This window comes from Pleurodeles waltl, chromosome 8 (genome assembly GCF_031143425.1).
Source record: "Pleurodeles waltl isolate 20211129_DDA chromosome 8, aPleWal1.hap1.20221129, whole genome shotgun sequence".
NCBI classification, from domain to species: domain Eukaryota; kingdom Metazoa; phylum Chordata; class Amphibia; order Caudata; family Salamandridae; genus Pleurodeles; species Pleurodeles waltl.
The window spans coordinates 1185653383-1185667494 of record NC_090447.1 but is presented as its reverse complement, the minus strand read 5'-3'; the positions used below and the strand labels follow the sequence as shown (position 1 = coordinate 1185667494).

Here is a 14112-nt window from a genome sequence, read left to right as displayed (position 1 = left end):
GTGCACTTTATAAATCTGTAAGATCAAGATTTTGATTTCCACTCCTGCATTCGCGCAGTTTTGAATCACATCTGGAAGGCTTTAGGTTTCTGCTGAATCTTCATTCATTAGAGTTCTGCCATGCTGTCATAAGTTTTATTAGAGGGGCTTTGAGTATTAGGAAGAGATATGGTTAATTAGGCTTGATCTGAGGGTTGTTTTTAGTCATTTTAACGTCATGGATGTATAATGAACTATTTTATTGCTTCTTGCATATTGTATTACATGAATTGTATATGTATTTTAAGCTTTTCTTGTATGATCTTTTATGGCTTGTCCAGCCAAATAAAGTTTATGACTAACTGATTCAAAATATACATAATTGCACACAAGTACCTACTAGCTAAAAAACACTTGTCTCTCACCGTTGTGAATTTTAACATATGTATTGTCTTACTGGATGTTGGGACTGTCACTTGTGAGTAGAAAGGTTGCTGTGAACATTGACCGCTGTGAACAGTAGGGCACAGGGTGCCTGTAGTGACATGAAGTGGTGGGGAGAGTGGTGTGGTGGCACAGCTGAGGACACAACTTCTAGTGTTGAGTGTCAACTGGGCTCGGGCTATGGAAACAGATACAATCAGAATATATGTTGGGGGCAAACGGTGAACAGCTGAATGATTGCCACATAGAAAGAGGAAGAGGGCCTCAAATAGTTATGGTCTTGGCAACAGGCCCCCTGCAGGCTTCTTGACTCGTCCTCTGCTGCCATGTGGTAGTGAGTGAGATCCTGGGTGTATTCCTCCCTGTGGAGATGGAATAGGATGGAATAGGGTTACGGAGAGATCCACTTTTGATGAAGGTGATCCTGCATCTGGCCGAATGCGGCAAAAGATCTCTGATTTCTGCAACACTTTGCAAACAAAATTTCTCATAGAAGTGCGTGCAATAGTTGGGATTGTAGGCAGGTTTTCAACATCCTACACAGTATACCTCCTTTTCTTTCCGATCCCAGCAATATAAATCCTTTCCTTCAGTGCTGGACTATATTCCCTACCCTTTCAGGGGACACAGCCAAGATTCCTACCTCTTGTTTAATCCTTTCCCTTGAGCTGGGGCACAGAGCTTTTGAAGTAACCAGATGAACTTACATACCTGGCTCACAGGCCAGGTTGTGTGCATAAACAATGGATGTTGTGAACAAGCGTCCTGGACACTGACATTCAAGGATGCACTTAAACTTTCTGAGACATCCAAACAATAACAAATGCATCTTACTGTAGATGAAGTTTAGCACCATGAAAACAATGATCCCAAAAAATGCACTGTAACTTTGGTTCCCTGTTCATGACAAGCATCCCATACGTCCTATGCATTTGTGTACTTGCCCCAAACACTCCTCTAGCCAATTAGTGTTCTCCTTGAAAGAGCTGCAAGGTCAAGTTGCCCTGCAGTTGTCATGTTCTTGGCCACAGTCAGTTACTTATGTGTTCCTTCTTCCAGACCACAGGCTCACCTGTTGGAACATGCTTGACCAAAGGACACCAAGAATTCTTTCTGTTCCATTGAAGGGGATGTGAATTTAAGACCAGACACACAACTCCTGGTACAGGGAGGGAGTAACTGAATAAGCTATGCAGGAAAAGGAATTAGATGGTGCACCGACAAAGCTTTGTCTTGGATACTGTAATCTCCCAGGTAAAAAGGAGATCCATTTTTGGTGGAACCTTTGGTCAAGTAGAGTCTAGCACTTTTCTGGGAAGCAACACAAACATCATGTAGAGCACCTGCAGGGGGGTCTCATGACATAGCTCACCTGTACAGGAAAACATATCAGGTCTGTTGGGATGATGAAAAGATGTGCAGTACAGCATTTGGTTACTGCACCATGTCACAAAGACACATTCTTTCCCGTCCAAATCTTTAATTTACCACATAATCGCATTTTGCAGCAAATTGTCTTGTTTAGTTCAATAGAACCCATTGGACTAGTGCAGTATAAAATGATTTTCTTAAAGGGAAAGTCGTGTCCTTGTAACATTGTGTCTACTGTAATCCTACCATTGGTACCTGTGTGTATGTCAAACTGTATAAGAATGATTTTGTTTGCTTGGGTGCCTATTTGTGCCTTTCTCTATAATTACAAATGTGCCTTTAGATTGTATACATATGATATGTACTGTACAAAAGCAAATCTACAAGCATAATTATTGAGTACAATACAAGAATGTAATTTCCTCCTCGACATATACTTGCATTAGAATTATGTTTATCTTGTGTCCTTGATTTTCATGGACATTTCCAGATTAGTTTGCCTTGTACCCAACTGGTCTGTGTCGCTAAAGCATCCTGGATTCTGGAGGCAGATTTAGCATTATCCATCATCTAAACATGACCCTTAATGGTGGCCTTTTCAGTACTCAGCAGAGAGGTTGTTAACTTCATTGGCAGCATGGAGGCCAGGACAGCTGGACTGGGATGTAGCTGTCAGCATGACTTCAGGGAAGTCATTTTTATAACAATGATTCTTAGACACAGCAACAGCAAATGCACCCTAAGGCCTGAAATCTTAGTTATTCATTCCATCCTCTGGAAATCACAATCTCCAACAAGAAATACTAGAGTCCTCTCTTCAGACAACATCTCGTCAGTACTGGGCCTCTCCCCACTGTATTACTACCAAGATACTCCTGACACTTACATTATGTCCATTTACATATTATCACAACACTCTGTTGCTTCATAGCTAGGTTCACTTAATTACCAACATACTTGATGCTTCTGTGGAAATTCTGAAAGCCCCCCAGAAAGTCTTTCCATGGAAAAGTAAATATTCAATTATTCTAGAAGAACTATATTGAATTGAGCCTCCAATTTTATACCTAACTGTTTGTGAGAAAAAAGATTACACAAACCTTTCCCCAAATATAAATTCGGTAGGGGTGTATAATATTTTGAAACAGTATATAAATGACACAAGTATACAATCCCTAGTCTTTCAGCATCCTTGTTACTTTCATGTAAACGGAAAATAACTGAGAAAAACAAACATCCTAACAGGTCAAAACAATTTCATCAATGAAGAAAGGCAATCTCTAGAGTTTAAATAATGTGGGATAATAGCTTCGTTCAGACACACGCCCTTGTGTTTGCTAATAGGGTATAAGAATGTTCCCTCGATGTATTTTCTTGATAATTACACGATGCGAATGGGGTGGCTTCTAGGAGCTCCGACTGAAAAAAGAGAACTGGGGCCCTGTTAGACAGAGTGACTTGTACAGGATCACACAATGTGGTCATGTGAGGGGACCGAGACTAAAATAAATGGATTCTGAAGGATTAGTATCCTAAAGGGCACTACCTCTACTTGTACAATGTTTAACTTAGTAAATGTGTGTTAAAAACATTTTTTTTGTTTATCTCATATCAGTATTGCTGACTTATTCACATGAATGTCTCACTCGAGCATACAAAGGAATACGCCAGTGTATGTGAATAATTATTCTGTGGTACTGTTAGACTGATTGGGCTGTTTGAGGGAAGTATGCACCTGTCACCTTAGAACTCTGGAGACCCTTGCCGATTATTTTGGTTGATGTCCCTCCACCCCCAGACCAACACTTACATGCGCTGATCTCAGGTGTAACTGAACGAAATGTGGGCATCCGTCAACTTAATTGGTGACAGTCCTTTAAAGGGCAGGTACTGTCCAGTATTGAGTGGCTGCATTTCTTCAGTGGGAAAGGGGGGCACCTGTGCTTCTCAGCAATGCTACAATACACTTAATAGGAGGGCACGGGCTCTTTTTAGAAGCAAGTTGGGTAGCGAACACGAGGACACCTCTATTTCCAGTCATAAAAGTTCAAGATGTTATGCTAAAAGTGTGACTTGGCTCTTTCTTCGGGTGAAGGGTTTGCACGTTTGCTTCTTCTGTGCCCGCACTGGAGCAGCCCTTCCCTCACTTCACGTGAAAAGTGCGAGTGAAAGCGGTCACTTGCGCCGAGGCGGCATGTCCCCCTGCTCGCATGTCCCCAGCGCGGGGGCGAGCCGGTCCCGGGGGTGGGCGCCGGTGAGGCGGGGGCTGAGCGCGGAAGGGGGCCGGGAGCCCCCGCCGGGGAGGCGGCACACCCTCCCCCGGCGGCGGCGGCATCCTCGGCTGCCCGGGCGGCCTCGCTGGGAGGCCGGCTGGGCCTGGGAGGAGCAGGGGGCGGAGGAGTGGGAGGGAGCGGAAGATGGCGGCCAAGAGAGCCGCCGCCGCCGCCAGCGCGGGCTGCTCGGCTCTGCCACCGCCGGCTCCCGGGGGCGCGGGGGGCGAGGTGGCCGCCCTGGCTGACCCGGACTGGTGTCTTTTCTCTCGGCAGGAGTCGGAGAAGGGGTCCGGCGGCGGAGCGGGGATGATCGGGCCCGGGATCGCCCAGCACCACCACCCGGCTTCTGCGGCGGCGGCGGCAGCGGGGGCCCCCGGAGAGGACTCGTCGGACAGCGAGGCGGAGCACGAGGGGCCCCAGAAGCTCATCCGGAAAGTGTCCACCTCTGGCCAAATCAGGAGCAAGGTAAGTGCAGGGGGGCTGGGTACACGGCACCCCCTCACACACAGAGAGGCCACTCCCGGCTGAGGGGGACTGGGGACCCACGGAAGTGCAGTCACGGCAAGAGAAAGTTCCCACAACATGTGCCACACGGGGAGCTCTTGATGTCTAGTCTCGTGGGCTAAAAAAAGCTACACTCAGTCCCAGCCCCCTCTCATCACCACCCCACTCCAGCAACAGGGTATCACTCCATCCTTCCAGCCAGCAACAGGCATCACTGAGGCACTCCGGCTGCAGGCATTACTTCTTGCACGGTGTCAACAAAGTATTTCAACCGTAGCAACAGGTACTATATAATCTTCTAACACAATAACAAGCATCCATCACCTCACTAACAACACAGCAATGCTCCTCCCAACAACCGCAGCGAAAGAGCATTACTACCCACCTGCCTCAACAACAGAGCATCTCTTTCCACAAAAAAACATCAGTGATCGATCCTCGCTTACCTCAGCTGGCTATCGCAGTCCCACCAGCTAAGCATCAGAGCTTCAGCCTACCCAGGAAACAAGCAATCACCCCCATTCTGCCCGCATAGCAGGGAATGACAAGCGTCACTCTTCCACTTATTTAAATGACAGGGTATCCCAGCCATTTGGTGCTACCAAGCAACAACGCATCATCCACTCAATGCCTGTTCTAGCAACAGGTTATCATCGTTTCTTGAATCCTCAGCGTCGGAGTTACCCTTTACTCCAGCATCAAAGTGCCAGCACTCCAACAACATAACACTACTCCTGCATGAGAGCCAGCTGCAAGCAGCAACGCCTTCCTCGCCGCACCTACTTCATTAAGCCACCCAGTTTGAGGGCACCATTTTTCACTTCCTCGGGCTATCTACACTTTGCATCCTGGCAGCAAAGCACATTTTCGTCATGCTACATAATTAGAGGCCTCTGTTCACAAGAGCAGGGCACAATCGGTTCCCAACCACCCTAGTGCCAGCGCACAAGCTCTTTATCTCACCACTGCTGTTGTGGATTAGCACAGCCGTACCAGTAACAACGCAGAAGCCTCTTGTCTATCTCTTAGGCAACAGGGCATCAGCTGTTCCTGTCTCACCAGGAGCACTTCACCTGTATCAGTAGTTAGCCGCACTTAGTGTGCGTGACCATTTAATCCTGACTATAAAAGAAACGTTATGTCAGCACTGCTTCCTGTCTCCATACTAGTGTCAGTCTCCAAGTAAAGTACCCCTCTCTAGCACATCAGTACTGTTTTCTATTTCTTCGCCAGTTAATCAGTCCTAATTTCTGTGCTAGCAGCGGTACACATACCCGTTCGTTTGCATCCTGTCCTGTAAATATACCAATTACCACTTCGTTTTTACTTGTTCATCCCAGTACACCAGTTCATCACACAACTATAACAGTACGTCTTCCTAATCCTTTACTAATACTCCTTACTACTCTTGTGCTGGTACATCAGTCCTCCTTACCGCTTCTCCACCTCTTCAGTAGATTTTCTTTGAAGGTACCGGTCCACCAGTCCTCTTTCATAACTCTCTACCAGTATTACGGCCTTCCTGTATATCCCTGTTCCAGCTTCATCAGTTCATAGGATCCCAGTAGCAGTACTCCAAACGTCCTTGCTATCACTATACTAGTGAACCAGTTCTGCATCCCACCCCTTCGCCCCCAACCTCACTCTTCCTATTTCCGTACCTGTAATAAGTATAGACATCTCTCTTAAACGTGTACCAGCACACGACACACCTCTAAAAAAATACTGGTAAATCCCTATGAACAACGTGGTTTACTAGCAATCTTTACCTTTCTGGAGCCGTATAAACATCTCTAGAAATTATTGGGAGATGTGCCAGGAATAGCACACATTGATCTCTGGAAATTGTTGTGTTAGCCTTTGTTGCACTATGAGTTTTGTGGTAGTGGTTGGTGAAACATTGTTACAACAGGTTGTTTCCCAGAATAAATTCAAAATATTGCGGACACTGATTTTGGTAACTCTATTGCCAGGCCTGCTTTCCCACACTCTTTACCGTAAGTTGCGACATCGGTCCCGTCTCCTTTTTATTGTCCCTGTAGCACTTGACAGGCCATCCTTTCTACCAGGTACCAGCACACGTGCCACGCTTCTGTTTCTACTCATCTTTTCACTCATGGTCCCAGGACACCAGACATCGTCCCTGCCCTAGTATAGTACAAAGCCATGTACCAGTGCATACATCATCCCTACTGTACCTCCACCAGTACACCGCTGACCCGTCCTAGTCTTTCACACGGTACATGCACTATACCTGCAAAGTCAACTTTCCGCCCTATTTCTCCACCAGCGTATCACTCTTCTTCAGAAGTTAGTACATCCGTTCTTACCCACCCCCCTTTACTAGTAAAAGATAGTACTTTTTTCTACCGTAAACCTCTGTGAACAGTAGCCCTACCTATCTTGCATTGACCCCTCTTGTGTCTCTAAACCAATTAGTACCACCATTGCCTGCTGCAAAGAATCACTTTTCGGCACACATCCACGTTAAGGAAAGAAATGAGAAGCCTCCTTATCCTACTGTTGATTTCTTTGATTTTGTGTCATTGTATTTATTGTGTGAAACACTTTAATATGCAGCTTTGTGCACGTTTTTTTTTTTAAATACAGATATATCATTGAGCCAATGCAAATGTAATTTGTTGTCTAATGTTTTATTTTCTACAGTAGATGCGCATTGCCCTTCTCTTAAACAGATTGTTTCGTCCACAGTGGAAGTCGCTCGGTGTACTCGAGAACCGTGGTGGGTGCTTGGGGAGTGCGCGCGGCCTCGGCTCACTGCATGACACGGAGGTGCCTCGCGCGAGGCCCCTACGGCTCGGGCGGGCCTTCCAGCGGCTCGCGCACAGTGGCTGCAGGGCTTCCGGCGGCTCGCGCACCGGGGCTGCAGGCCCCATTCATGTGACTGCTCTCAGTGGGAGGCAGGGCACTCTGAGGTAACTCCGTTGTCAACCCTCGCTAAAAGGGTAGCGCTGGAGAGGAAGAGGTGGGAATTCTCTTTCCACATCCTGGGCTGGAGGCTGCTTCTCGACAGGGATGTGACATCTGCAGCGGCCCTGCTGGTCACTTCCTTCTCTCCCTCTCGTCATCTGTTTCAGATGACAGGAGAATCTGTGCTTGCCTCTGTTTGTTCTAGATCATATGTTTGTTCCATTGGCTTGCGACTGCGAGGAACTGGGCTTCGGGAGAGGGCGGGTAATGATGCCCAGTTTGTTTTATGTTCCCTACGAGCGAGGTCGACACTCTGACGCTATGGTATGGCTTTGGGTAATCTTAAAAAAGTTTACAAGGTCAACAATCGGACTCGTTTGTGAAGTGGCTGTTAAAAAGGTGCAGTCTCTGACGTGGCAGTGAGACATTGCTACGGTCTCTTTCATTTATCCTCACTTGAGAATTTTCTCGCTTTTGTGGTCCTCGTGAATCAAATAACTTTTGTTCAGACGCGTCATCCATCTGAAAACTAGAGCATAGGTGTAGGGCAAAGTAGGCATTATATAACGTAGCTTCGCATGTTTTTTTTTTAAAACATATTTAATTATTCAAAAACCTTACTTTCAGTTTAGTCTAGTCTTACTACCGGTATTGAACCGTATATGGTAACAGGGAGGGAACAGTTGTGTCCCTTGCTTTTATAAAAGCACATATCTCTCCCAAGAACATCTTCCTCATTCAAAAATGCATCATTTGAAAAGTGCCTAAATATTTCTGTAGCTAAGTACAGCACTAGACCCCTGGTTGCTCCCTCACACAAGAACCGTCCGCAGAACCGCCAGACATTCTGCAGCTGAAAGGAGGCAAGCTACCATGCAGTCGAGGCGCCCACTCTGTGGATATGCCTTCAAGTTCCACCCGCAAACATCAAGTATTTAAAAACAAAAAACAAATCTTAATCTAAACCGTCGGTGCATTCGCCATCTCCGGCCAGATATCACTGTTGGGCAATTACGCGTTGTGCGAAGTTCATAGCACCCGGTAATTCGCAGGTGTCATAACGTAAACATGTCAAACCTGCTGAAATGTAATGAGTAAAAAAGTTCTGCTATTATATGGAGTTTGGTGCAATAAGTAGGGATCGATCAATACGAACCATCCCTATGGCATTAGTTATAGTCGTTGGTGAAGCTACCGGGGGCCCTGTTGCTTGTGCTCTGTATACGTTTTCGAAAGCTCCTGTAAAGTTTTAACGCCACCCAGGTCTGCTTCTGCTTCCTTTGTGGCCGGGGACTTGGCTGTCAAGGCTGCAGCAGGTGCAGTGGCTCAAGGTCCTCAGGGTGACACTGCACTCCAATTATGGCTTTCCTTTACTACTCAGCAGTGGCCAGCGAAGCTCATTTTCCATCCTTGCCAATTGCTCCCTTGCATCACACACTCAGTCTTAAATCGAACAGCAGTTTCGTTCATTAGTTTATTTACTTTGGTCTCAATTTGTGAGAGGATGACCTGAACTCCCCTAGCAAGAGCTCTGGAGCTTGTCTTTGGCACAGCTAAGCAAAAATTAGGCCTGAATTAAAAATGAATTGGGGTGCCATCTGGTCGAGCTCAACACAGCTTTTAGCATGAGCTGATTGTTTTTACTCTTAGCCACAGTTTCTCACAATTTTACTTTTTAATTTTGTAAAACAACTTTCAAACGGAAAACGTAAAAAATTAGATCAAAGATGAACTGGACGCACATAGCAGATGATTACTAATTAAAGCCCATCTTACACGCTGCATCTCCTTGTACGGGGGAAATGGCTGGCATTAATAAACTACTTACCCAGCACTGTTAGATGTTTTGTTTTTCAACCACAGAACCACGTTCTGGTGAAAACTCGGCCTGAATCGCTCCCTTCGCCACAACCACACTATGCGCCTTTTATGATGTAATGGTCCCAACTATGTGTAGATGTTTTGTTAAATAAGCAGGTGACCTGCTCGGACTGCCATTCACTTGTGAGGTTTTTAAACTGCCCATATCTCACTTCCACTTATAGTCTGTACTTTTACATACAATGATAGGCTCGGATGAAGATGTTTCCCGAACTGCTGTCATAGAAAGGTGTGAGTAGTGTGCAGGACGAGGCAAAGAATTTCAAATCGTGTTTTCAGTGGCAGAAGGGCAATCAGGGTGAAAACAGTTGGCGATTTAAAAGAAATCAAGGGTGATGTGCCTAGCCACCAGGATTCGCCCCAACATTGCAACATTTCAATGTCTAAAAAATTCACATAACTTAAAATATGCCGTTTTAGATTGTTCGATACTAGATAGTAAGTTTGCAGAGCTTAAGCTGCCATTGTTAACCAAATCAAGTTAACACCCAAACTAGTAGTTCATTGACCATCGCAGGCCTAGTGTCAGCTTTTTTTTTTTACATTTGTATGCACTTAATAAATAAACACATTATTGACTGAATGATGTAGTCTGCTATTCTATTTTTAGTTTGCTTCTCACTTGGGAAACCTGTATCTTTATAACTGAATATAATAGCATAACATAGAATTGCAGGTGATGTTTTTGCAGGTTTGGGTCCATAGGCACTGCCAGGAGCTGTCAGCTCTCCAGCAGTGGGCAGTTGCCATATGAAAAGTGGTCCTTAATTCTTATGACTAGGAGGTGATATGATGGTGATCATTATAAACCCTTGTTCCATTCACCTAAGGAGCCCTTGAGGGTCTCCTCATTGAGGTTTCTACATGAAAATCCTCTGGGCTTCTATTGGCACTGGAGTGGCATGCTTTCGAGCAGAACACTTTAAGAAAACAGTACTGAGTATGACACATGTATGTGATTTCTAGTTTGCATGCTCCGTTCGTATGGTTTGAAATAGTATGTCATTTCCTGTTGCTGTTTCCAATAAATCTCCCTATATTTTATAGATTAATACCTTGTCTCAGGTCCCCACTTGCTGTTTGATCTGATGCTCTACAGCTCTTCACCCTTCTACTGTGCTGATGTCCATTCAAGATAGATTGTTGGCGCTGGACGGAGGAACTGCAGCACTAAAAGTGCTTCTCGACCTCTTGGCAGCATTTGACAACATAGATCACAGTATTTTAATAAATCGTGTGTTGGAGGTAGTAGACGTGTCTTTGATGCTGGAGCGGTTATGGTTATTTTATTGTGGCAGGTCCTGGTGGTTGCACTTGGTTTAGGAGTTAGTGATGTTGCCTGTGAAGGCATCAACTTGTAGAGTATGACAGATATTCATCCTGTATTTATGTTTTTTCTTGTGTATGTGAAGCGCCCTTGCATGATTTATTGAAAGCTTGAATGGTGGGGTTTCATATTTTTGCCGATGGTACCAAGGGGCTAGCTTATCAACAAATCAAATCTCATTTAGAAGCCCTGTCTAGTATTTTTTTTTTTTGCAGGTGATCCATAATTGGCTGTAGGAAACCCGGCTTGTACTCAGGACTAACAGAACTGAACTGGTGTTGCCAGGGTCCAGGTTTATTCACACAAAACACAGTGATATCCACAAATGTTGGAAGGTGGGTGGCACAATTTGGCACCTCTCGCTGCATAACTCAGGTGTGATGCGTGTCAATCTCCAGAATATAGAGGGCCTAGTCAAGCAAATCACAAAAACATGATGTTATGACATCCATAAACTTTCCAAACTCCAGCCAGAATGTCTTGAAGAAGAGAAGTTACATTTACAACCATAGAGTGCTCAAAGCCTATTACTCCAGTGTGGTTTATGTTGAGCTGCCTACAAAAGATTGAGAACTTTGCAGAGTGGTAGGAAAAAGATCACATCATTTGAAACCCATCACTACCTCCACACCACTGGTTCCCCACTAAAGAGTGACATTTTGATCACTTTTTGATCACCATGGTAACCCACTAAGGAACACTGTCAAGAATGAAAGTGTGTCTGTCAAGCAGACCAATCACACCGCAGGTCAAGAGATGGGTAGACATTCTTGAAAGAGTACTTTATGGGACAAATGGTGCAATATTATTCCCATTGGCATTTGAAATATGGAGACCGTAGAACTGATCAAGAAAAGGCTAAAATCCTTTCTCTTGTGAGGTCCTTGTTTGTGATGTATTTACCCGAGTGTTGTCAGTGCCAGAAAACCCGAGGATTTTGGCACCTTGTAAATCCTTTGAGTTAGACACGTGTCTTCTAATAATTAGTCCTACAATCAATGTCTGCCACTCTGGATTCACAAAACATTTGTTCATCCAACTAAAATTTAGGCAAGCAAACTTTTTCCATGGTCCAAATCATATTTTTATGTATGTATTAGTATTTAAGTATTGTGAACCCGGTTGTATAGTTCTTACGTTAAAGGAGGCTGAGTGGAATACAAGCACATGTTTATCACTTGGGTATATGCGCATTCGAATAGCATAATTGCTTTACATCACCCACATTTCCAATTTCAGCCAAACAGAGATTAGGTGATTTGCCCGATTCACACGATTTTCAGTCAAGAATTGGAGCCAAGATTAGAACCCATGTCCACGTGTTCTGGAGTTGGCAGTTTAGCCAATGAACTACCGAATCTACAAAGAATCAAGGATGATGGGATTACTCAGAGGTTATATTATACTCCTACATCTGTAGCCAATTTCCCCAAATCCTATGATAAAGCCTGTTGGTCATGCGGTTACCCTTTTGGGTGACTTGATGCAGCTTCTATTCTCATGCCTTTCCCCGTCTTCCTTTTGGAAGAAAGTTTGGTCCGTCTATAAACTAATTTTTAATTTACACTGCCCTATGTCACAGTCGTTACTTTTTCTAGGACATTTATCAGATGTTGTCCAGTTAAGAACACGTGAAAAACGATTATTCGACCTTAGCTTAAAATAAATTGGAAATGTGCATCTAATAACTCCTTTAAAGCTTGGTGGTTTAATGCTTGCCATTACAATAGATTAGATGTAGCCTTTGCCTCCTCTAGTATGCCTCTAGTTAATAGAGATTTATATTGGTTGTTATTAACAAATGTCTTAGATAAAGCTCCTAGACAACATGCGAATTATACTCGGGCTGAAAAATTCAAATCTCTGTAAGTGTTCTTTCTCTCAGTTGTATTTTTCAGCTGTTTTGTAGCTTTTCAACCCTGTACTTTAATTGTTCATATATCTTCACAGTTATTATTACAAATAGATAGTTGGTCTTCAATAGTTCTCTCATTTGTTTCCTCCTCCTCCTTTTTTATTTCCTAATGAAATAAACAAAATTGTAAACAGCTTTAATTCCTTTTACATTGGTATCATTCCTACGGATTTCATGTTCACATATGTTTATCTGCTATTTATTGTTAAGTAACGTAAATCCTTAATAAAAGCTGATAAAAAGCAAAAAGGGAATGGTGGGATTTTAACTTTAAAATGGTATTTACTCCATCAGACAATCTGTTAGTATGATGGAATTGTTTTGCTAGCAAACCTCTGTTTATGGCTGGGACTCCGGGAATGTCTCCCTGGGACCCTGTCAGTTGCTGCTGCAACGCTGCTACCACTTCACACTTTCCTCGTTTCTACTCACTTGAATTCCCTTGAATTCTTGTCTTCAGCTGTTATTTTCCGCATGTGCTTCTCTCCATCTGAAGATTGATTGTGTTTCTTCCTCTCTCTTGTCTCTCTGCCTACCCTGGCCTCTTCATGTGCATTCTTTCCGTTGTAGGCCTTAAGGAATGTTTCAGAGCAGGGACGTAGCTTCCATTGGTGCAGCAGGTGCAGTGGCACCGTGGCCCATTGGCATTAGGGGCCCACTGACTCCTGATTATTGCTGTATTTTATCATTTCAACATCAGCCAGGGGGTCCATTTCATTTCTTGCAATGCGGCTCATGACACACTGAATTTGCTACTTTAAAGAGTAATTTTTGTGTGCCTATATCAATTTTTCACTGAGTGGCATTACGGGACTTTCCCGTTAGTTTTAGTTTTTCTTTGTCCTCTTTTGCCCTCCCTGTCTTTGTTTTTCCTCCTGTGCCCCCCTTAGCTTTGCAGTACCTTCTTCAAATGTGAACCATTGTTAAAATGGGTCTTTCCTGTACCCCTTTTCACTTAACCTGTTGATGAGAACTAGGGAAATGCCAGATTTAACACCCTTCTCCCCTTTTAGGTAACGTATGGTCTGAAGGTAAATCTTTGTGGTATCCTGTGTGGCTTTTATACGTTTTTGATGACCTTTGTCAGCCAGAAAACCCTCCTGCGTCCACTTCTCTTTTATTAGGTCTAGGTTCGGACAGCTGACGTCTCATAAAATGGAGAATCGATGCTTGTAGATGGTTTTACTTCAGAGTTTCCCTTACCACACTACGTAGATAAAGCTGGGAGGAAACTGCTCAAGCCAAATAAAGGGGGACTGACCGGACCCCTTGATTTTAAGTGTAGCTTGGTGGTCTAATTTTTTTTTTTTTTTTTTACCAGCTGCCACTTTTTTTGTTGGTCTTTCTGAGTGGGGGTTCTTTCTTCCCAGTGGTCCCCATTGCCTTTGTCTGCTTGTTAAACTTTTTCTCTATAACTTTTTTTCTTTCTCACTCAAGATTATCTCCTGTGGTACCTGAGTTGTAATCCTAAATTCCTTACTTGATAA

At 44.1% G+C, this 14112-nt stretch overlaps 1 protein-coding gene across 3 annotated transcripts in view; it reads left to right on the top strand.

Moving 5' to 3' along the window:
- Window positions 1-4202: 4202 nt before the first annotated feature.
- DGKH (diacylglycerol kinase eta) overlaps window positions 4203-14112 on the top strand; it is a 661954-nt gene continuing 652044 nt past the window's right edge. For all 3 annotated transcript variants that reach the window (XM_069205429.1, XM_069205427.1, XM_069205430.1), the window contains exon 1: window positions 4203-4532. In XM_069205429.1, the coding sequence (XP_069061530.1) occupies window positions 4212-4532 (321 nt within the window). In that variant the 5' untranslated portion in view covers window positions 4203-4211. The remainder of the gene's footprint in view (window positions 4533-14112) is intronic.